The sequence below is a fragment of the Neophocaena asiaeorientalis genome, unplaced genomic scaffold (assembly GCF_003031525.2).
Source record: "Neophocaena asiaeorientalis asiaeorientalis breed wild unplaced genomic scaffold, Neophocaena_asiaeorientalis_V1.1 scaffold72, whole genome shotgun sequence".
Lineage (NCBI taxonomy): Eukaryota > Metazoa > Chordata > Mammalia > Artiodactyla > Phocoenidae > Neophocaena > Neophocaena asiaeorientalis.
This window is the reverse complement of record NW_020185336.1, coordinates 1038375-1064137: the sequence shown is the minus strand read 5'-3', so window position 1 is coordinate 1064137 and position 25763 is coordinate 1038375. Positions and strand designations below refer to the sequence as shown.

The 25763-nt window shown below is 35.6% G+C and overlaps 1 protein-coding gene across 3 annotated transcripts in view; it reads right to left on the bottom strand.

Moving 5' to 3' along the window:
- Positions 1 to 25466, bottom strand: part of TTC21B (tetratricopeptide repeat domain 21B) — an 81203-nt gene extending 55737 nt beyond the window's left edge. For all 3 annotated transcript variants that reach the window (XR_003001961.1, XM_024735977.1, XM_024735978.1), the window contains exons 1-12: positions 25341 to 25466; positions 25142 to 25252; positions 22241 to 22407; positions 19757 to 19879; positions 16580 to 16737; positions 12725 to 12809; positions 11504 to 11602; positions 9899 to 10091; positions 9360 to 9457; positions 8852 to 9052; positions 4828 to 4957; positions 918 to 1075 (exon numbers count right to left, since the gene is read on the bottom strand). Coding sequence is in view for 2 of the 3 variants with exons in the window: in XM_024735977.1 (XP_024591745.1) it covers positions 918 to 1075; positions 4828 to 4957; positions 8852 to 9052; positions 9360 to 9457; positions 9899 to 10091; positions 11504 to 11602; positions 12725 to 12809; positions 16580 to 16737; positions 19757 to 19879; positions 22241 to 22407; positions 25142 to 25252; positions 25341 to 25347 (1530 nt within the window). In the remaining variant the exon portion in view is untranslated. The remainder of the gene's footprint in view (positions 1 to 917; positions 1076 to 4827; positions 4958 to 8851; positions 9053 to 9359; positions 9458 to 9898; positions 10092 to 11503; positions 11603 to 12724; positions 12810 to 16579; positions 16738 to 19756; positions 19880 to 22240; positions 22408 to 25141; positions 25253 to 25340) is intronic.
- Between the last annotated feature and the right edge of the window lie 297 nt (positions 25467 to 25763).

Here is a 25763-nt window from a genome sequence, read left to right as displayed (position 1 = left end):
CATTACCTTCTGCAAACCTTGCCTGGAACTTGAATTCTCCAGTGCACTAAAGTGTTCTCACATCGAAGGGCTCAAGACACTGCCAACCAAAGCAAAAGTATGAGGAGCTCCTCCTTGATTCCAGGTTGCTCAGGAAGCCCCTGAACCTAGGACTTTCCATAATGCTCAGGGATATGAGATGTTCACACAGAATACCTTGGGTAGAAATCTAGTGTGTTTATATCCTCAAACCACATACCAACTTTCAAAATGACTAGCTGTTCTCTGATGATGTATCTAAAAAGAAGTTATTAAACACCAAGGTCCAAGAAACAGGCAATAAAATAAAATCCTTATACATAAAAATATTTGGCACAATGCTCTACAGTGTACAATTATCTCTACATATTCATATTGCATTTAATGTTCACTATAATTGTAGGGTATTATTATATAAGTGTTCTAGAAAAGAAAACTGAGGTTCAGAGAGAGACAGGTGAAAAGACCAGACACTATCTCCCGGTCTTTTGTTGCCAAGTCCATATAGTTGTTTAACTACACCACAGGTGCCTCCATTTTTTTCTCCTACTGCTAATGAGTTCAAAATATTTTCCATTATCGGCTTCCCTGGTGGCGTAGTGGTTGAGAGTCCGCCTGCCGATGCAGGGGACACGGGTTCGTGCCCCGGTCCGGGAAGATCCCACATGCCGCGGAGCGGCTGGGCCCGTGAGCCATGGCCGCTGAGCCTGCGCTCCGCAACGGGAGCGGCCACAACAGTGAGAGGCCCGCGTACCGCAAAAAAAAAAAAAAATTCCATTAATAATGCATTTATTAGCAAAATATTACAGGCTAAGAAACAAAATAGTTGAATATGTAAACATTTGCTAAAGGTTCAAGGAGGGCGATATGTCTTATCCACTTGAGTCTGGAACACTTACCTTAAAATTATAGCTCAGACAAAGTTCAAGAGACTGAGAACACAATTTGAATTTTTCCTGAGACAAATAAACCTGAGCCATCAAGAGATGAGCATCTGCATAGGAAGGACTGTGTTCTAGGCAATGCTGTAGATTATTATAAGCTGCTTCAATATCACCTAATGAGAAAACAAAGCACTATTATAATACAAAATGATCAAGAGGAAACCTGAGAGAACAGGGAGAAAAGTATTTAGTCTATGGATAGTTCTGGTGTTTGAACTTAAAAGTTCTCTGTTCGTAAGGCCTTAGCTTAACCTCTACCTGCACTAGTCAGTTTCTTTTTAATATGCATGAAAGAATATATCTAAAGCCAGGCCATCCCTTGGTCATAAGGAGCAAATAAGGAAAAGTATGTGAAAAAATCTGAAGCCCTTTAAATGTACCTGTATTCTCCTTGTCAAAAAAATTTTTTTAATTTACAATTTCATTAAAATAAGTTATGTAAGACATAGAAATTTAAGCAGAATGTTATAGTGCCACATCTAGGCTAGAAACTTTACTACTGTACAAAAAATAACCAAAAAAGGCATAAGGATATATTCCAGGGGGTTAGAAATGTGAGTTACAGATTTAAAATGCCTTTAAATACTAACTGAAACATCAGATGTTTTGGAACCACAGGTATTGTACATCTGGAAGACTTTTTCTTTTATTGTAGTTGGTTTGCAATACTGTGTTAGTTTCAGGTATACAGCATAATGATTCAACATTTTTGCAGATTATATTCCATTATAGGTTAGTAAGTACATCTGGGAATCTTAAAATAGAAGGATATGATCAAGATGAAAGTGAACAGAATACTGGAATCTACCTTGGGCTGACAGATAAGGTAGAAGAGGCTCTTCAGAGGAACAACAGCACAGACTCTAGGTGCTAGAAGTTTCGTGATGTCACCCACACTGATTTGCATTTAGCCGTCTCATAAACTGGCCTTAAGTAGGTGTAGCTAGGCCAGCTCCCCATGTAACTCTGCTAAGGTATCCGTTCAATTACTCTCTGTAACCTTACCTAACACCTTAACAGACAAAGTAAGGCTAACAGTCAGGCCTTCAGTTCCCAAACGCTCAACTTTCTTCTAACAGAAATCCATTTAAACAGAAAACGCTTTCTTAGAGACAGAGGATTAATGAACAATAATTTAGCTGGGGTAGCACAATAACTTATTAAAACGTGTCGCAATTTGTCAGTTAACCATCAAGCATAATAAAGATTAGATTCTTTTTCACTGTGATACAATCCAACACTCAGACCTGTGCAGACAAAAAAAGAAGGGAAGATTAAGCATAATAAATTTGCATGTAAATTACCACCCCCATATTCTTTTAGGGAGGAGGATGATTAAGGAGATAACTTGAAAAAAGAGGTTATTACTAAGTGGAGAGAGTACATAGAAAAGAATTAGGGTTTGCAAATAAGAGACTGGAAAAAACAATGAGGACTGTATGAATAACTGAAATCATAATCTTTTTTGTTTCTTCTAAAGATAAGGAGGAAGAATATGTCCGGTTAGCTTCAAGAGGCCACTAAGTATTTCAAAATGGAGAAACGGGTCATCACTGTTGGGAAAAAACAGGCCATAAAAACAAAGATCACATCAATATCACATTCTTATCTCTACGAGCGGCCCAATTTCTCGAGAGAAAAATGGAAGAAATTTCTGTCCTGCAGTTCTGCCTTTGTCAGGTCCTATGTAATAAAGAATTTGGCTGGCCTTTATCCCAGGGAGACAGGGAGACAGTTCCCAGGAGACAGTCTCTAAATCTTGGAATTTCCCAAGCAATAGGAGAATCTTTGTTATTCATGGTGGGCCCTGAGAGCTTACGCTAATGATGTGACTCAGGATGGTGGCTGGCCATGCCAGAAAGACCAACCCTGTGAATAGAAGGGTAGGGCTTTGAGCCACCTATAATCAGCCTAACCTAGGGAGAGGGGAGCTGGAGACTGACTTCAATCACATGGCCAAAGATTCAGTCCGTCTATGTAATAAAACCCTAATAAAACTCTGGATTCCGAACCTTGGGTGAGTTCTCTTGGTTCCTAATGTTCCACAGGTGTCGTCATACATTGATGTGTCGGAAAGTTGATGTGTCCTGACTCCACAGGGAGAGGACAATGGAAGCTTCACATCTGGGACCCTCCCAGACCTCACCCTCAGCATCTCTTCCTTTTGCTGGTTTGGATGACTTTCAAATTTCAGTTTGCTATCATAACACTCTAATCCTAGATATAGTGCTTTTCTGAGTTCTGTGAGTCTTTCTAGTGAATTATCGAACCTGAAGGGAATCATAAGAACCCTTAAATTAGTAGCAAGTTAGTCAGAAGTGCAGGAGGCCCTGGGAACCCTGAACTTGTGGCTGCTATCTAAAATGAGGGCAATATGATGGAGAATTGTGCCCTTAACCTGTGAAGTTTAGCCCAACTCCAGGTAGTTGGTGCCGGAAGTCACTGCAGTTGGCAATTTAGCAAGAATACTGCTATTCAGACCGTGCCACCACTGTTTCACATTATTTCAGGCTGCTCTTTCTAAAAATGGGGTTAATATAGAAGAGTTTCCTTCCTAAGACTTTGGCAATTAACTATTACTATATTGAAACTGATTTGTATCAAAATTCAAAATAAATAATGAGTGTTTACAAATTAATCACAGAACTCAAAGTCCCAGTTTGATCACCTAGTAGGTGATACCGGTTCTAACTGGGAAGAAAGTAGAAATATGATGTGGCTCAACAGAACTCAATCAGAGAAGGTAATAGAGAGTCACTTCTTACAACTAGAGTATTTTAGAAGTGAAACAAGCTTTTGTGATCATTTGGTTCTCTTTTTAAAACAGTTTAAGGGACTTCCTTTGTGGCACAGTGGTTAAGAATCTGCCTGCCAATGCAGGGGTCACAGGTTCAAGTCCTGGTGCGGGAAGATCCCACATGCCCTGGAGCAACCAAGCCCATGCGCCATAACTACTGAAGCCCGAGGGCCTAGAGCCCATGCCCCGCAACAAGAGAAGCCACCACAATGAGAAGCCCGCACACCACAACGAAGAGTAGGTCCCGCTCTCTGCAACTAGAGAAAACCCGCGCACAGCAGCGAAGACCCAATGCAGCCAAAAATAAATAAATAAATAAATTTATTTTTTAAAAACCCCAAAAGCAGTTAAATCCAAAAAATTAGTAAGGTCAAACTCTTAACTCGTTCCATTATGTACAAGAAGTAACTGTTAACGATAATGAACACCTTGAAGTTGGTTTCTGTCCTATAGGACTTTACAAACTTAACTTACTTTGCATAGCATTCAGCCAGCAAAGATACAAACATAAGTACCATATGATGGTCTATTTTTATATATATTGTCATACATATGTTTGTGTCCTAAAAATCTAAGGTTATAACTGAGGATATTTTTTTAAAGCTATGTATAACCAATCACAGAAACTAAATAGAAATTAATCAATGAATTTCTTAAGGGCCTGAAACCTGGTGAACATCACATTTGGTCATGCCAATGAGTCAACCATTATAATCTGTTCAAAAGAGAGATTAAAGACTATAAATTATACTGCCAGGACCTAGTACCACCTGATGGACATTTTTTAAGTGGTAGAACTGTATTTTCCCAGAAATTCACTTAAATCACAGAAGTTTATAGTAATTTTTTAAAGAATTAAATAGTAAAGAAAGTTATGCAGTTTTATTTTGGATAAAAATTACTTATCTGTGCACACGTAAAAGGTACATTTTATGTGACTATTCTATGAAGGCTATTCTATGACTATTTTATGTGACTATTCATATGAGGAGTTCTTAGTTTGTTTATACTAGTTCTTATCAACATCAGAATATAAAGGTTATTTTAAGATTCTAATGTATATCTTACCTGACAAATATTTCACTTTTGCTATTAGGAAGACAGCTTGCAGAAGACCGGGAACAGTTCTTACTATAGTCTCCAGGATTGAGGTACAACGTCTGAGAAGTGGAGAAAGAGGTTGCCCAGGACTTGCAGGCTAAACAAATCAGCAGATCATTTTTTATAGGTTTATAATAGTATTTAGCTAAAAATAAACACATATTAATTGTAATGTGAAGAGCAAAAATCACATATTTCTAAAATTTGTCTTATTCTATTTATTGCCCAATATTTTTACCATGACTGGACTAATACTAATTTATCTCCCTGGGATCTATGAACAGACTATATAAATGATGGCTTTTGCTCAGCAAAATAACTGTGAAATTATTATACAGTTACTAATTTGATAACATATGAAATGAACATATCTGTTTAAAAACTCTGTCGAGAAAACATATCTGTTCAAAGGAATGATAACAAGAGGTAGTTTCTTGCTGGAATTGAGAGTCAAGGCAATGTGAGTTCTAACTCTAAACCTGCCTTGTGATTTACTCAGTTGAGTAACTTGCACCACCCCCTAAAATACTGTAAGGTCAGTTTTTAGAGAATTCAGATTTCACCATTCTAGTAAAAATCCGAAGGTTGAACACTCACGTATACTACACCAAATGTCTCATACCTTCATATTCCCCACTTTTCCGCCTGGCATGTTGTAGGCCCTCAAATTTTTTTTCTCTTTTTATTAATAGTGAATACGATAACTAAAGCAGTACTAGACGACTTTTTAAAATTCTTTTAATGGCTGCCTATTCAACCCACCTTTATCCAGTGGTTATTCACTCACAATTTAGAAATGTGATATTAGAGTTTAAATATCAAATGTTCATTCTCCCTGCTTTGCCTTACTAATGCTTTCTTTATCTGAAGGATGATCCTCCCATCCCCCCAATCTTACACTCCACATACACAGATTCTTAACTGGAGCACCACCTCTTACTGACAGTCACTCCTACGAAGAGCCATTGTTACTAACAAGAAAGTGTGGTATCTTCTCACTATGTTGCGGCATCAAAAAAATGTGTGCTCAAAAGGATTTTCAGAGTATAAAACTATTGATGCCTAGAATACTTCAACTTCTTGAAATTTCTATAGTGCTTATAATCTATATAATAATTCAGCATTCTTTGTCTTATACAGTTCTATAGTAGTTTCATATTTAGTTTTGCCTCTCTTATAGGGCTAAGGGTCTTTACGTGTCTCAAAGATCAGACTTTTTTTTTTTGGCATTTGATCCATTTTATTTATTTATTTATTTTTAAACATCTTTATTGGAGTATAATTGCTTTACAATGTTGTGTTAGTTTCTGCTTTATAACAAAGCGCATCAGTTATACACCTCTTCCCTCTTGCATCTCCCTCCCACCCTCCCTATCCCACCCCCTAGGTGGTCACAAAGCTCGGAGCTGATCTCCCTGTGCTATGCGGCTGCTTCCCACTAGCTATCTATTTTACGTTTGGTAGTGTCTATATGTCAATGTCACTCTCTCCCTTTGTCCCCGCTTACCCTTTGCCCTCCCCCTCTCCTCACGTCCATTCTCTAGTAGGTCTGTGTCTTTATTCCCATCTTACCCCAGGTTCTTCATGACCTTTTTTTTTTCTTAGATTCCATATATATGTGTTAGCATATGGTATTTGTATTTCTCTTTCTGACTTACTTCACTCTGTATGACAGACTCACACAGTAATGGGTACAGAGTATATTCTTAAAACATTTATTTCTTCAGTGTAACTGAAAATAATGAAAGCATAGGTAAAAGGGTGAAGTTCTGATAATGTTCTCTGCCAACTGCTAAGAATTACTCATTGCTTTTTACTGTAATTTCACAGTGAATCATAGAAAAAAACCAGGACTTATATGGACAATCTCTAAGATAATATGTTTGATTTTAGAAAGTATATATATAAAAGGGCCAAAGTAGAAACGGAGCTGGAGAGACAGGTCTGCCTTCCTGATATTTCCCCAGGAAAACAGCATTTTAAATGCTAATTAGATTCTTATCATGCTGATGAAGGTTATATTATGGAAAAATAGGATGTCTGTGGACTAGGGACCCAACTACCATTTAACACGTTATTTTTTGCTCCTTGTACAGTTCACTCTCGGCAGAGCTGCCAGAAGACTCCTTTTAAAATGCTGAACTGGATCATGCTGGAAGCCTTCTGGTGGCTCCCCACTGTACTCAGAACTGAAGCCAGAGGAGTTACCACACTGGTCTCTGTGCTGAGACCTCACAGTGACTACTCCCCAACTCCTCACACTGTCCTGGGCACACTCATCTCTGTGTCCCTTTGGGCCACCTGCACAACAGCTACCTTTGCCTGAAACACTCTATACCATATTCCCACAACCTTCAAGTTTTTGTTCAAATTTTCCCATCTTAATGAGGCCTACCCAGACCACCTTATCTAAAATTACTACCCCCTCTGCCCTGTTCTGTTATTTTCTTCTGTGATATCTAACACGCTACATGATTGACTTAATTATATTACGTCTCCTCCTGCTAGTACTCATGTTTCAAGAAGGCAAGGGTTGTAGTTTGTTTTTACAAACTATTTCCCCAGCTCTGAGCAACACACTGGTGCAGGCATTTGTTGAATGAAATCTAAATACTGCATGAGTACTGAAAAATGCTTTCCAACTCCTTAGCAACTGAAAACAGATCATGACTGAGACTGAGATCAATCCCAGGTGTGATTCCAGACGGATTAGTTGAAAAAAAATAGGTCATCAAAGTCTGGAAAAGGACATGATGGTCAATGAAAGGCAGCATGAGTTCCCTAAGGGAAGGTCATGAAGAGTTATTGAAGTTCATTTACAGTTACCGAAGCTGTAAATCAGAGAGAATGCTAAAAACTATGCTTTTAGGAATGAAATATTTGCTAGTGCCCGTCACGATATCCCTGTGTCGAGTTGTGAGTTGAGTATAATAAAGTCAAGTCATCTGCTTACTGTCTGTAGTGAGAGTGTTGACTAATGGATCCACATTAACTGGGAATGAACTCCCTGGCAATACAACAGAGGGCTCCATTCTTTGTTCTACTCGGAGCTAGACAGGCAGATGACAATCAGGATCCAAAAGGACAAGGTAATCTGGAATTATGGGATAAATCTGGAGAGAGAAAATTTCACAGGGATAAATGTAGAGTCCTACACTTGGGTCCAAAGTTATAGTGAATAACCAATGTAAGGACTTCAGTTAACAGTTAATTCAATAGGGGTCGATAATGTAACGTGATTCACAAAAAGGAAGCTAGATGGACATCCAGAATTAGGGAGCAAAGAATCTCTTCTAAGTCTTGCAGTCCAAATCCATATTTGGAAGAGTGAGCTTAATGAGGCACTGATCAAATGAAAAACATCCTCAGGCTTACAACCAGCATGCTCAAACTATGTCATGAATAACGAAATGGCTGGAAACCTGGAATTGTTTAGAGGAACATGAAAACTAATTTCCAAAATCTGAAGGTGTGTTTTATGAATGAGGAATGGTCCTTGCCTAGACTAAGTAGCTGGACTTGCTCCATGTCACTCCAGAGCAGAAGAAGGACCGATAAATGGCTGAATTTTGTAATATAAAGCGAAGTCTGACTTAACATAGGAAATACAGTCTAATAATCACAGTTATACAATACGAACTGCATCTCTGAGTGCATCCAGAGATGGGATGGGCACTTAATGAGGATGTTGTGGAGTAGATTAGAATACCAGGTGGGTGTCTGAATTAAATGACTTCTAATACTTTGTTTAAATTTAAGATTTTAAGATTTTATGAATTACAAATGAATGTTTGTAAACCAACACATTTATTAGTTGATAGTAGTCATTACTGTAAATAGTTTCATTAAAAATTATTTCACCTAATATAGATACAAATACTTCCATTTTAAGATGCCGATTATAGTCTAACATGTAGAACATAATTTATTAGCATCTTTTATAAAACACCATGTAAATGCATCCTTGAAAATAAGTCCCAGAATTACTTACCTGCAATGGACAGAAATTCAGATATTCTGTAATAATTTCTAGCAAGAAGTCAGGATTTAACTTCTCAAAATACTGTATTCCAAGAGGTAAATCTTCTAAGTGTGAAAAATGAGTGTCTAGGACATCATTTAACAAATTAATAACTTCTTCTTGTCGTTTATTTTTCTTCATAGCAAGAACTGCATGTAAATAGGTTAATTCCTGGAAAATAGGTGGTTTTCATAAATTACTCCATGCAGTTATAAAGCCATTTATTTCTACTTAGATTTCAAAAGTATATGAAGTGCTGTTTATGTACAGTATTTGTTCAAACTTAAATATTAGCTTGGATGGATTTTTAGAATCTTAAGTCTAATTATGCACAGAGGTAAATTAATAAATGTAATTACATATTAAAATTAATGTACAATAGTCTTCTAAAACCATTACTAAATATTAAGACATTAAAAATTTCATATTTTATAAATAGTAGTTAGGATCTACCATCTGATAAAATAAAATACTATACCGCCGATTTTCCAATAGACTGCTGAATTTCACTAAGGAATTCTAACTGCTGATCTGCCTCTTGTAGTTGCCCTTCTATTAATTGACATTGGATAAATCCTAAAAAAATAAAATAAAATAAACAAAAATGGTAAAAATCCACATCATTTCACGCACATACACTTCAAGCTAATGCAAACAAAATTAAACAAGATTTTTTTTGCCATAATACATCTAGGTTTTAGATTTAAAAACAAAGACAGAAGAAGAAAAAGAGTGAAAGCAAAGAAAATGGGTAGCTTTGTACCCATAGAAAATCAGTTACTACAGTATTCATAATTTATGTGAATTATCTCATAAAAATCTATTCTTTTAAGATAGTATTTAAGAAGTAAAAATTTTATTCTTAAAGGTACATGTTTTTTTTTCTGTTGTAGACAGTGGTGAACAGTTTAATTTTAGAAAACCATAAAATATGTCTTTTCTTATTTAATGGCAGGTATGAAAAGCAATCATTACTTGCATCTGTATGAGGATCACTCAAAGATATGGTTGTCATACCAATTAGTGCAGAGACACTGGTTTCATCTAGTGTCATGGCAGTCTTATACCACTTCGATGCCTCTTTAACTTTCCCCTGTAAAATCATTTGGTATCCAAGTTCTGTAGCAAATTCTGATTGCTGAGGAGTTAAACTAAAAGCTCTCTCTAGTAATGTTTGGGTTTTTTGAAGAATCAGTTGACTACGTCCACACTAAAAAGAAAAAAAAAATTTAAGTTAGATTAAAACACTTCTACTCGGAAGAATTCATTTTTTCTAAATGTACATATAAATAATTTTTATTTCACAGATTCAGAATGTAGGAAGAATATAAAATAATTTCATAAAGAAAAATATAACTACTCCATTTACTATCTAGACAGTGCAGCAAGAGTTCATATCCTATCAGAACTTAACCTTATGAGTAATGCTTTTAAAAAACAGCTATCTTGAAAAGTTTACTGCTTCTAATGATGCTGCACAAGCAAAATTTTCAGGTCTTTTTTCAAACTGTCTCATGATTGTCCTATAATCAGAAAAGAAAATCATTACTTTAAGGTTTTATACATATTTATGTGTGTGTATATATATATGTGTGTGCATATCTAGAGTAATATAGAGAAACATATATATTTTATTGAATATATATATTTTTATTGAATCAAAAGCTAGGACAAGGATCTGCTTTACCCCTAAAGACAAGTATACCACCAGTGAGAACCACGCCTTAGAATCTTCTTGAAAAAAAGCCTTCAAAAATATTTCAAGAAATGGCAATGCTGTCAGAATAAGTATATACTTTTTGAACATAACAAGTTTGAAGAGTTGTTACTTACTGAATTGTTTGATTTGTTGTAAAGTAATAAAAACCATGTGTCTGGCAGTAGGTAAATAAAAAAGGTAAATACCCCCCCCCTTAACTCAAACTTCCATAATAGTGGGGCGGTGGGGCAGGGACAGTTCCTCTAAATTTCACATGATCTGACAATCTTTGTTTTTAAATAAGAGAATTCAGTTTATTCATGTCATTTAACAATTAATATCCTTGATTATTTTCTTTCAACTTTATTTTAATAATTATTTTACTTACTCTGTGTCTCCTTTCCTTATTTATATTTTTCTAGTTTAGTTAACTTTTCAATCCTCTCATTTCTTGTACTGATTTTAAAATTCTGCTGTATTTTTCTTTTCCATTCCCAATTACCTTTTTACTGGGTGCTTGTAATAAAATCATTTCTTTATTATTATAAAAAAATAAGATAGCAACCACTTCCCCCACCCAAACAGCCTATTACCCACTTCACAACGTTCAAAAAATAGTTTTAAAAACATAAAACAAAGAACAACCCTAGTCGTAAATCCTACACTCTGATTCCCATTTCCTTTGTCTGGAAGGCACTTCCCTATCCTTAAAGGATTCACGGGTACCACTTCCTCCATGATACCTCCATGATGGCTTCTGATATCTGGAAACTGTATCTCCTCTGAACTACCTTAAGAATGTATCACATATTTATAGACACATCACATTTTCACTCCAGGTCATGTGCTTTTTGGTGCCTCAACATTTGTGACTAATTTTATATTTCCAGCTACAAATAACAGAGCTCTGTTGGCACTCTTACAGTTCTGCTGAAGGCTATTGTGATATTATAAAAAAGTTGAGCATTCTGTGGTTCCATGGCATCTAGTGCATTTCCTAAGTTTTCCAGCTTGGTGGCAGCCTAAAACAAAAAGTATTCAGTATTATTTAAAAATAAACTAAGAATAAAAGAACATAATACATGACATGTACACTAATAAATATTATTATTAATATTTAAAAAGATCTTTGCTTTTATAAAGTCCCCTTTTTCCAATGAAATCTTATATGTTGCAAGAGGATAAAAGGCCCTTTTCTAAAAAGTTGAATAATTATAAATAAATAACTGCATTTTAAAATGTGTTTCCTTAATAATTGTTATTGAATGGAAACCTTAGGGTTTCCTAAGGGTGGGTAAAGATACCCATAATATTCAATTAACTATACATGCCAAGCTCCCTCTCCAATAATTAATTCATAACACATGAGATATGAATGATAACATATTTACAAACATTACTATAATATGAGATCAGTCCTTGGATAACCTATATAGCCTGGTTTATATTTAAAATGGTTTATATTTAAAATATTTTCTAGAACAGAAAAATCAGATACTTGACATAAATAATTTCAACGCCTGGAAAATTTACTGAAGAGTTGCTCCTCTAAGATTCTTCTAGTATTTACTGAAGTATTTACTAGGTACTATCATATTATCCAATTTAACCAGACTAAATACCAGTCTAAATCTATCACTTGTTATAATACTATTTACTTCAGACTGGATTTTGGCATTCCATAATCTAGTGTACAGTCAATGTGTTCACTAGCAGAGAAAACATGTGCCTTATAAGGTCCAATGGGATTTAATCCTAAGCCCATTTAACTTATGCAAACTCAATAAAATTGTAAAAGTACTATGAATTATATTTTGTGTACGTTCTCTTCCATACCCAGCATCACTTGTTACACTAATCATATATATTACTGCACATGAGTTTTACATAGAAACAGCACGTGCTGTAGTTAATAATTTTTAAAGTTTTCATAGGTAATTTTAACTATATGATATTTTTGCTTTACTAGGTGATTTAACAAACCCACCTCTTTGTTAAGGTATATTTCTAGGAATCAACTAAAAACTACCATGTCATACATTCTAAAACAGCACTTCAAGGCTCTTTTGTATGTGCATGTGTGTGTGTAACTAAATACATATTTAGTATAGGAAACATAAATATAATAGTACAATACAACTTACCTTCTCCGTATCCCCCTCCCTACACAAATAGTAAAGGGCCATCATTCTTAGTGCTTCCACATTTTGATTATCTTGCAGCATTAACCTGCAAAAAAAATTTCAGTTAATGTTATGTATTTTTATTTGATGCCTTGAAAACTTGGTTTGCTTATTATTCCACTGTTTAAATAAGTAATTTTAATTAGTAAAGTGACATCTCCTTTATGAAAATTATCAATCTCATTATTTAAACCCCAAAGAATCTCTGGACCTTAATTTTGATATGTTTACAGTATTATTAAAAGAATAATTCACCCTGACCACACAGATTTATTACAAGAATTCCAGGAATGTAAAGATGGACTGAATATCAAAAACTCTATTAATAGAATTCACAACATTACAATAGATCCAATGTGGTAAAAATAAATTAGAAAATGTTATTAGAAAATCCTTTTAATAATAGGAACAAAAACAAAACTTAGTAAGAAATATGCAAAAGCTACAGAAATTCCTATAAAACTTTATCAAGGGTATTCAGAAACGGAACTGAATAAATGGGGTAACACACTAGGTTTCTTATCATGCACGGTGTGCTATGTTGAATTATTAGCTCCAGCTTTTTCACTCTCCCTGATTACATGCTTTCTGCCATGTAACTGAGCAGTTCCCCCTACAAATGCTGGCTTGTGCCTCACTGCCCCCAACTATAAACGTGGACATTTTTCTTGGCCAATGGGATGTGGACAGGAATGGCGGTGTGCCACGCCTGTTTCAGAGGCATAGCGTATTTCTGCTTGTCCTCTGCAACTCTGCTGTCACCATAAGAAGGGCTTCCTCTAGGTAGCTGGTGTTCTTTGGCTGGAGCCCAGTGAAGAACACCCTTCGAGTGGACCAGAATCCAAACTGCAATGAGGTGCCACGCCCTCCCAGCTGGATCTGAAACTTGAAGCAGAGTCCCAGACACACATCTGGACCGGGTCAGTGACCCTAGATGACCCACACCAAAGTACAAATTAGGGCACAGTATCACATGCCCTGAGATGTGTGGCTGTTTCCTGTAGATCAATAGCTGCCTAATGATAATACTCATTTGGGGTTAAAAAAATTCTCCCCAAATAATCTACAGACTTAATGCAGTTCAACCCAGTATCTTATAGTTTTTTGTTATTTTTAAACAAGTTATTCTGATAGTCAACTGCAAAAGAAGGGCCAAAAAAGCTATCAAAAAAGAAACATGATGGAGAACTTCCCCTAAAAGATGTAAAAATCCATCAGAAATATAGGAAAGAACAGATCCCGTTAAAAAGAAAAAAAGAACCAGTCAATATACAGAAAAAAAAATAGCTTTTAGCATAAAAAAGATGCTCAATGGCAACATGATCAAGGAAATGAAAATAAAAATAAGTTACCATTCTTATTCTACCAGATTGTTTAAAAAACAAATAAAAAACCCCACATTGACAATAGCCAGAATTGGTAAGGATGGGGGTGGGCATGCAATAGAGTACTAATGAGAATCTTAGTATAATTTCTTACAAGAACAATTTGGCAGCGTTTATCAAAATGTCAAATGTGTATACCTGAGGCAGAGGCTGCAATCTCTCCTCAAGTCCACCCTCCCCTTATTTGCTTGGGCTCAGGGCTAGCCAGCACTTCCCAGCCATCTCCGCAGGTAGCCATGGCCAATGTGAGAGGAAGCAGTTTATGGCATTTCTGGGCCTGGGCTTTTGAGAAAAGTGGAATGACTCCTCTACACTCTTTCCCCTCTTACCAGCTGGACACCGACGTCATGAAGTTTTAGGAAATGGCAGAGTTGCAAGATGGAGAGCTTGGGTCCCTTGAAGACAGTGTGGAAGAAGGCTGCCTGATCAAATCTTACACCCATTCAAAACAGTTACATGTGACCAAAAAACAAGCTCACTGTGTTAAAACATATGTTTGGATCTACTTTTTATAGGAGCTTAGCTTACCCTAAAAAAATATAATTCCCTTTAAATTAGTAATCCCTCATTTGGGAAACCATCCTTCAGAAATACTCCTATATGTGTATAAAGGTGTGTGTTTGTGTGTGTGTGTGTGTGTGTGTGTTCACTGCAAATATTTAGAACAGCAAAAAATTAGAAACATGCCTACCAATGGAGAAAGATAAACTATATTTATGTTCACTTTATAGATGCTATTCATTGTTAATAAACATAAAAGGGTATCCATGAAATACTAAGTTAAAGAAAAATCAAGTTTAAAAGCTATATAACAAGTCTATTTTTCATTTTTTAAATGCCCCCCAAGATATATGCATATATTTATACATTATGTGGATACCTCCCACTCCCAACCCCCCCACACAGTGCCTAGAGAGGAAATCTGGAAAAATATAAACATCAGAAAGTTACTTATACCCAAATTGTGGTCTCCAAATACCATTTCTCAGTAAAAGGAATTAGATTGCCCTGGACCATGGCTGATACCTGAACAGGGCAGTAAATACACAAAATAACCCTGGTATATCTTGTCATACCAAATAGTAAGGAAACTATCAAAGACTACTAGGGTCATGTCAAAAAAGACTCAAGAACTAACTTGAAGAAGCTACTAATGGCCAAAGATAACTCAATCTGAGCAATTATAATAACCAAAATGGTTAGAAACACTCAAGTTTAATCCATGTCATATAAACAAACAAACCCAAACCACTATCAATCACCAATGGAGAATGCTAGGGATGCTAGGGGCCTTTTTTGTTTGTTTCTGAAACCTGGAAATAAGGGAAAAGACTCAAGCATTTATCCAACTTTTCTTGCATGAACTATAACACTAGATAACCAATCAGCAGGCTGGAAGTTTTTCTTTATAGGAGGATTCTAGCTAAGAAATGCAGAAAGAATGACATAACCATACTGTAATCCTAAACCAAGTACCCAGGTATTGAGCTCGAATTGCTAATACCACAAAAAAGAGAGACAAGCCTAGATTATGTCTCTGATGGAAGAACACATCAGCACTTATGAATTAACTGCCAAACAAAGAAACAGTGAATGTGAATCTAACCAAGTCTCTAGATCCATCACCGATTTATTAGAAATACTGAGAATACGCAATAAGCTGCACAGTTATGGCATACAATCAATACAATTCATATCATTCAAAACCTGCAGGATTAAAATACTGGTTTCTTTAACTTATTTATTAGCAAGAACAAAAAGAGGAGGGGGTTGTTGGGGAGAAAGAGGAACAAAGCAGGAAGGGAAGAAGGGAGACAGGGAACCCTCCAATGCCTTCACACTTAAGAAAACCCAAAATCTTTACCATGACCAACAAGACCCTGTGCTCTGACGTCACCGCCTAGTCATCTTGCTCCTTCCCATCCTTAACCATACGACACGTACTCTTGCCTCAAGGTCTCTGCACTTGCATTTGCTTCTTACTGCAGTCTTCCCTGGGATGTCTGCAAGCTGGCTCCCTCTGTCAAATGCCATCTTCTCACAGGCCTTCCCTGACAACCCATAAAATTGAAGCCCCTCCCCTCGGTCCCTAGTTCACTTTCCGGCTTTATTTTTTTCTCCATGGCACTTATAACTTTTTAACATACTACATAATTTCTTACTTGTTCTGCTTATTATATAAGCTTCACGAGGTCAGGGATATTTGTCTTTCTGCATATAAGAGTCTTTTAGAATAGCTACCCAGATATTTACGTAAATCTATAAATTCAGCCTTTAAAAACAATGCAACGTTAAGGTTTTCCTCGATGCTATATTGTTTGAAAAATTCAAATTAAAAAAACCTTATAAGAAAAAAATACACATAGATTTTCTTTTTTCTCAAAATTACAACCAGATCCAAAGATACTTGTGACATCTTTTTCTACTTAACCTCTGTGCTGTCTCAACCGTCTGGTCCCAATCCTGCAAGGCTAGCTGTAGTTTCATTTTCTTTACAAAAGCAGGAAGGAAACTTGGAAAGTTCATGATTATCTGGTTCACAGTCTCCAGAGCACCTGAATAATTCTGGCGCATCTCAAGGCACTGTGCCTAATGGGAGAAAAAAGAAAAAAGTGACATCAAAACTGTGATCATATATACTAAGGTTCTCACAGCAGTTACCCTGGAAGAGGTAGAATTCTAGTATTTAACATTTTTTATATTTTTATTTTCTGACCTTTCTGTAAGAAATAGTTTTCACTTTTATAACCAGAAAAACAAAATAAGTCTTAATCAAACAAAATTTTAAAACATCACAGAATAAAAATATTTTATAAGTGACTGTTTTAAAATCCACTTTTGGGGCTTCCCTGGTGGCGCAGTGGTTGGGAGTCCGCCTGCCAATGCAGGGGACGCCGGTTCATGCCGCGGTCGGGGGGATCCCACGTGCCGCGGAGCGGCTGGGCCCGTGGACCGTGGCCAATTGGCCTGCGCTCCGTGGCGGGAGAGGCCGCAGAAGTGAGGGGCCAGCGTGCCGCGAAAAAAAGAAAAACAAAAATCCACTTTTAAATAACTGAGAAATATAACTACAGGATGAAAATTCTGAAATATTTTTAGAAACATCATAAAGAATGCTTCTATTTATAACAGAAAAATTACCTTTTAGAATAAAATATTTCCAGGATATTTGCAAGTAGCATTTAAAACTAATAGATATTGTATCTTTTTTTTTGATATTGTATCTTTTTTAAAAAATTACTTTCAGGCTAAAGAAGATAAGATTTTAAAGAATCAGCAAAATAAAGTACAAAACTACCTCAATATTTTCACTCCTATGAATTATCTTAAGGACATAAATGGATAAGACCAAAAAGAAGCATATTTATGGCAGAACTATTTATAATAGAAAAAATTAAAATAACCGGAAATGGCCACCTAGGATTAAATGATAGCATATTTACTTCATAAAATTTTAGGTGGCCATTAAAACTCATTATGTTAATTTGTAGATCGATATTTACTGACACGAAGAGATGTCATTTACAATATAATAGTTTAGCTGGTTATCTCCAATGGTGATATTTATTTTTAATTCAGATATTACTGTATTCTAAAATTTTTCTACAATGTACATGTATTACTTTCATAGTCAGAAAATATAAATCTATAAATATAGTAAGTGCTTTAAGAACAGATGATGAGGCATATTTATCATATGTCAGATTTTTTAAAATGTGTTTCTGAATATCCTTTAGGAATAAATTTAGTCCTAGAATATCTCAGTTCAAAATGAACATCCAGCCTCAACAGATGTACAGTAAAACCGCAATATATTCCCGAAATCAGTTTGAGATTATGTTCCCATATAATTAAAGGAAAGTATGAGAACCATCCAAAGATGCCACTATGTCAAAATAAATTATTATTTAAATTTCTCAACAGTGGACAATAATAGCAAAAAAGATTAATGCAGATAATTTTTAAAAATATATATGCCTTTGCAATCTGCCTAAATAGCTAGTAACATAAAATAACAAAATCATGCAAATAGACCACATCTAATACTTCCTTAGACCATCACCTCCCATATAAATGCAACATACTATATTAAATGAAACTAAATTTGCTATGTAATTGGTTCATATCATTCCTAGTTGGAATTCAACTAATGCAAGCCTTTTGCTGAATGAACTGAAAAATAAATAAGAAAATTTATAAATTTATAAATAAGAAAAAGAATTTAAACCAGTCTAAAGTATTAGAGGAAAAAGGTAAATCCTTCCTAAGCTGCTTATATTGACACTTGACACTTCCTAAGCTGCTTATATTGACACTTGAAATAGCCCTACCTTAGATTACCTACTAGCTTTTCTTTAAGGAATAGAGGGGAGCAGAAATGATCAAGAAAAACTTCTTTAAAAATTTGCTAAATTCCCATAACCTCTAGCAGTGCCATTAGGCAAAACCTGAGTCCAAGCAGCACGAATACTAGTTGTACTGGTGGCAAACATCTGAACAAGCTCACTAGCCAGGGAAATTGACAAGAGCAATATAGGGACATTGGCAATAGCCAAGACACCAATAATCCTCTTTCTTTTTTATCCCCCCACACCAGATTACTGCTAATTTAATAGACTGTTTTCCTAATATAAATTTAATTCTTTTTGCTGAAATAAAAAATGATCTTTTTTTAATTTAAGGCATTCAGATGGCATCCATGGAATTGAAGAAAAAGTCCAAATTAAACATTTCTACCCACCAATGATTTCTAATGACACTGCCACTTGGTCATCCCTCTCAATCTAAGTTAGATCATGTTATTTCTCTTTTCATTGGCTGCCCATCTATCTGGTTCAAAGCAAAAGCCAAGGGCTTTACAGAATCAGCCAGTCTCTCCTCATTCCCCACCCCCCCATGCCCACCTGCCCTGACACTCACCTTCTCTCCCTCTAGCCTTCACTTTTCTCCCCTTCACTCATTCTGCTTTAGTCTCCAGGCCTCCTAGCAATGCCTTCAACATGCTTAACTTATGTAAACTCTCTACTCCCCTATTTGTAATGCATGCTCTCCCCAGGTGCCCACAGGGCTTTAACCCTCACCTCCTACATGTCTTTGCTCAAATGTCACTTTCTCTGACCATTTAAAACTGCAAGTTCATACCCCAGTTGTACTTCTCCTTCTTTCCTTGCTTTATTTTTCCATTGTACTTACCACCTTCTAATATACCATACAATTCACTTACTTTTATTGTCTGTCTCCACCAGTAGAACATAAGCTCCATAAAAGCAAGAGGTTTTATTTTGCTTAGGGTATCCCTAGTATGTAGAGGGATGCCTCACACATATTAGATACATCATAGATGTTTGGTGAGTAAATAATATAGGAACCACCACAACTGCCAACAGCAACAACAAAAACAATTAAAACTGATCCAGGATTCAGGAATTTGGCAGGGAGTACTTTTCTCTAGCTTACGTTCATCGTCCCATACAAACGCAAGTCCCTCCTGCAGTTGAGAGTTGATAAAAGTAACATAAAACCTATCTTTTTGAGCTACTTGGTTTTGTTGGGTTTCATATATTACAAATAAATTTTAAAACATCGTTTTATTAATCTGACACCAACTCACCTTACCCAGCAGAGCAAAAATATCATTTCCATCTTGTAATCCCTCTTCAAAATACCTTAGTGCTTTTTTAGTGTAAGGTTCTTTTCCTCTTGTAATATCAAGCCATGCTCTCAAAACCTGTCCCTGTAAAATGAATAATTCTAAATTTTCATTTTTTTGGAAATGAAAGAAATAAATGTTGATGAAGTTAAACTAAGCATCATTCTTATTTGTAATTAGTAACAAAAATCAGTCTATCAAATAATGTTATGAAAAATAAGACTGCAATAAAATCACTTTTAAACCCTTGCTAGCCTACAGTCTTGGAACTATTATGAATTTCAGCCTTTAAGATTACTACTGTGGTTAATATTAAGAAGCTTGTAAAATATTCCCTTAGTACTAAATAACCAATATTCTTACATGGGGCTTTGCTAATAAATTACTAATAACTACTAAACATGTAATTCAATACATAAATAAGAATTTGTTACCTCTTTTTGGGGAAATAGACCAAATGAACTAAGATGGGAAAAAAGAAGTGCTTTGCTTCACATTTATTAAAAATTAAGATAATTTGGCAACTATCTCAATCTCTTTGACTAGTCCAGTGAGCTTCAAATGAAAGGATAAAATGGCCTCAGAAATTAAAAAATGAAGAAACCATGAATGTTTACCTTCAGAAATGTTAGTGAGCCAACGGACTGTAAGGTTTATAGGATTAGAAAGAAGATGAATACATGTTGATTATTTTTCTTTTTAATGCCAAATAAAAAATTATGAAATCTGCTCGTCTGTCAAAAAATTTCTAGGTTAATTAACAAACCTTATAAATCTTTAACTAAGATCATATTTACTTCCCTATATTTCACCTGAAAGGACAGGTAAGAATACCTAAACAGGGTTTCCCTGGTGGCGCAGTGGTTGGGAGTCCGCCTGCCGATGCGGGGGATGTGGGTTCGTGCCCAGGTCCGGGAAGATCCCACATGCCACGGAGCGGCTGGGCCCGTGAGCCATGGCCGCTGAGCCTGCGCGTCCGGAGCCTGTGCTCCGCAACGGGAGAGGCCACAACAGTGAGAGGCCCGCGTACCGCAAAAAAAAAAAAAAAAAAAAACCTAAACAATGTTATTTCTCATTAGATCACTGTACTTTCTTGAATCATTTCAACTGTGTGGATGATTCCCAACCTTTATTTCTAGTCCAATACCTTTTCTAATTTTTTCTCTTCTTTTTCTAGAAGCTCATCTACTGTCTCCATCTCACTGTTCTGTCAGAGCCTGAAATATAGAATGTCTAAAACCAAACACATCACCTCCCTCCAAGATTACCTTCTCATCCCAAAGTATTTTCTAGTCACATTAACTGGTCTCTGAATTGTCCAGGCTTAAAACCTCAGAGACATCCTTGATATCTGACACCTCAATATCTTTCCCCCCAATATTTATAATAAGTTGAAAAGTCCTGTGGGTATTTGATAATTCTCAAATTCTTACCTGAATTTGATACACTGAATAGTATTTTAGTGTAGGCCCTTAAAGCCTTCTGCCAGAAAGTACTATCTTTGGGGGCCTACATTCTGGTTTCTTCCCAGGTCAGTTCATCCTATAAACCTTTGCTAATTCACCTTCTGAATTTGCACTTTAATAACATCACTGACATGATTAAAACTCTTCAATGACCCTCAGTGCATATTAAATTAGATACAAGTATTTGTACCTAGCCATCAAGATCCTTCAATTTGTCCCAACCCACTTTTCCAACCTTTTCTTCCACCCTCTTCTTCTCTATACCCTGTATTCCCATCAGGTGTGAGGTTCTCACTGTACCCAGACCTACATGTCTCCTTGTTCTTCTCCTTTCTATCTATTATCTCCCACCTTGGGAGTACCTACTTCCCTTTTCCATAATCTTTGCCTGTGGAAACTGTATCCATCTTTCAGGTTTTAGGTCAAATGCTACTTCCTTCAAGAAATTCTTCATTTGCCTAACAGTTATCGATGTGATCTCTCCTTGAGTACATAAAATAGTGCCTAGCACGAAGTAAATGATCAATAAATGTTAACTATTATTTTCCTGCACATTTTAATCACACTTCTCTCATTCCATTTGTCCATTTTCTCACAATGTTAATTGGGTGTGTGCTCTATAACCCTGCTAGATGATCCATTCATGAAAGTAAAGTTTATGTATTTTTTATCTTTCTATTATTAACAGTGCAAATAATGGTGCCTTGTACCCAGAGCAGTTCAATAAGGAGAGTGGGAGGGAAGGAAGGAAAAAGAAAAGGAGGGAAGGGAGGGAAGGAACCAGGGAGAGCTCTTGTCAAGAGTTAATAAATAACATTAAAAAAAAACAAGCTTAGAGAACCAATTTTATAAAATAATAAAATATTAAAATAAGGCTGTTATTTATAAAATGAGAATAGAGTGGGCAATAACAAAGCTTTTATATAAATAACATAAGCTTCCTTTAATGTTAGTATTTTAAAATAAGAAAACCAGCTACCTCTTTACTACCATTTGACATTTTGATCATTCGGTCAACATATTCTCTCGCCTTATCGTGACGACCAATGTGCCACAAAAATAAGCCTGCATGGTACAAAGCTTTTGGTCCAGCTCCTTTACGCTGCTCCTTCACTCTGGCATCTGATTCCTGAATAGCTTCTCTATCTGGGAGAAGGAAAAAAAGACATTAAGTGAAAATTAAATTCTAGATTTAGAGTTTATAATAGGTCAGATAACTAACAGCAGAGAATATAGTTCTTCTCTCTACAGCAGCGCTAATAAAAATAAAATGCAAGCCACATATGTAATTTAAAATTTCCTAGTAGCCACATCAAAGAAGTAGAAATAAGTAAAATTCACATTAATAATATATTTTATTTAACCCAATATATCCAAATGATCATTTCAACACATAATTGATTTGAAAATTATTAAGAAGATACTTTTCTTTTTTTTCGTCTTACTAAATCTTTAAAATCTGGGGTGCGCTTTACACAAAGCACATCTCAATTAAGATGTGAAATTTTCTTCAGCAAATCTTTATAGTGAGATTTCATAAAATTTATTTTGGAAAAAGCAGAATCATATACTTGTTCTAAACATAATTTTTCCAACTGAATCAAGCATCAGTTTTAAATTTTAAAGTAAATTAATTAGAATTAAAATTTAAAACTCATGTCCTCAAACGAGACACATTTCATGTGCTCTACAGCCACCTGTGGCTAATGACCACTGTGACCACACTACAGTTCTATAGTTCATGTCATTCTCAAAACATAAAGGCTATATATGCAAATATTTTTTTAAATACTAAGATGAAAATGTTGGCAATGATTCTAAAATGAGACAATTATTAGGGGCAAATTCAGAACTAGGAGTCAAATTACCCTACTTCCTAATCCAATTCTAAAATATATAACCAAGCCAGGCTGCTGTCACGGGTTAATGAAAGGTAGTATAATTACTACTTATATAGTTAATACTGCTTGACTGCTCCCTTAAAAAGATGGTCTACGCCTAGAACTCTAATCACTTCTATTTAACCTGTTATGTAAATGCTTGGGACACAACTGTCAGTTAGATCCAAATCCCAGGTCGAATCAAAATATGGATCAGCTAGCCAACAGAAAGAAGAAATGTCAAAGTTGAGGACTGAGATTCTAACAGACTACCTTTCTGGTAATGGCTACCAAGGAAAGGTACGTGACTCCTCCTTTTAACTCTAAGGATACAAATTTAAATTTAAATGTGGAATTACCAAGGTACAACTTTACGAGTTTAGGAAACAAAATTGTACTCTGGAGGGCTAGAGATTGCTTGGCAAGGGACCCCTTCTGCCCTGCCTACAGCACACCCACGGCAACACCTTCAGAAGTTCTCACTAAATAGGCATGATACAGAAACAGAACTTATGAGGCAGGAGCAGGCATTGTACCTTCCTGCCCAGTCAAGTCCCTAGTGGGGCATCAGCTAGCTGTGATAGTCTACATAAAACTAGTTCTTTCCAGATATCAGCTCAAGTTCTTAATGCATCACAGCCCTTTAATAAACAGGGCTTACATTAGCATTCAGGAAGAATGTACGAGAACAATGTAGGCTCTTCCTAGGCGAGACAGACAGACATCTGGGCCTCTCCTGAACTCAAGCGCACTCAGCATTATTATGGAGGAAAGTCGAGTGACTACTCAGTGACTACTAAACAATCCTGGAAATCACATTCTCTAACAGAACCAGTACTCTTGGGAGTAACCAATTAAATAAAAACTTGATTCTAGGAAGAAAACAGTTTGTTAACTTCTCTCTCTCTCTCTCTCTCTTTTTTTTTTTTTTAAGGCTTACTGACTACAGCTCTCCTACACCAATTCTCTGCTCCAGCTACACACACCCCTGCTGGAACATAAAGGAAGGGGATCCAGAGATGAACCTAATCCTGAACCATTTCCACATATTTGCCCATCGAGTTCTCCTGTCTGAGAAGATCAAGTCCCCATTTCCACAGTCTTCCCAGCCTACTCCTATGGATAAACAGTACATGCCATTTCCCCACACTTTCTTAAAAGTTTTAGAAAGCATTTAGTCGTAGATTTGTTTATGAACTAAACATATTAGTGTTTTAAGTAACTTTTTATTTATTTGTACAAGTATATGTGGGTGAAGGATGTGATACTTTGCTTAAGAAAAAACTGTTTTTAATATTTAAAAAAATTTATGACATTTGGTAATAGTTTAATTATTTTTACAATGCTATTAGCTGTTACTGGATATATACGGATGAATACAATACAACTTCTTTATTACCTATAATTCCAATACTGTTCTGCCTCAGCCATTAAGATATGCTATGTATTAAGACAGTTCACACAATTTTAACTGCTGGTTTATGTATAAAGTTCCTTCTTTAATTTAATCATATTTCCCAACCTACTACTGGATAAAAATTTACTGAATGTCTTCCAAAGAGCTAGCCCCCCTGGGGGATTAAAGGCTTTTAAGAACCTCAAGATATAGTAGAAGAGAGAAACTGCATGTAGCTATATATGCACAAAACAAGTGGTAAAGTTGGTTGCTACAGAGTAATTTATGTATATACCTGTTTTGAGCTGTCCTTTCTTGGTTTAACCATTGCTAATATTTATTCACCTTTACATTAATTCAAACAATCCCTACATACTAATGAAACTTCTGCCATAGGATATAAGGAATATGAAAGCAACAGAAGACCCATATTTCTCATGCTTGATAAACTTAGTCTTGTCAGGAAGATAAAACAACTATGACAAATAGTATCTACAGGTAATACATAATACAGTATGATGAGACTGAATGTTAAGGTAATTGAGAAAAATCAAAATGAATTGAGTAGAAAAAACTGTCTAAGCATTGTACTTAAATACTGTACCTGGATTGGGACTCATTTTATGAGTGTATATTAGTGCAATTAGAGAACAAAGTGATACATCTTGTTTATTTTTAATAGCCTCAAATTCTCGAAGAGCTTCTTGAGTTTTACCTGAAAATCAAAATTACAAAGTGAAAATTGTTCTTTGTGCAAAACAAGAATTTAAAACTTATGGAAATGTTTAATAATTAGCACATACCTTCCATTAATGTACCATAGGCATAATAAAACCTGAAGACGGGATCACTGCCATACCTCTTAGTTCCCTCACTGGCAGCAAGTAACACATGATGGAAATATCTCTCTTGACAATAGTAATTAATCAAAGTCTAAGAGGAAATAAAGACTAAATGTTAAAAGAGATTCTGATGTTCTGAAATACTCTAAGCAGATATTAACCTAAGATCTTGAATAATCTAAAACTTTGATAACGTATTTTTTTCTTCCAACTTCCTTAAATACTGTTAAAGGCTAGCACTTAAGGAATGTAGAACACAGTGAACACAAAATTACTGAAATAACTCAATGTTTTCTAATAATTTCAATCTTTTTTTTCCTAAACTATTTCTTAACAATACTGAAGTCAGGGTATTTTCACCTCTTTCCTTTCCCCACATTTTCT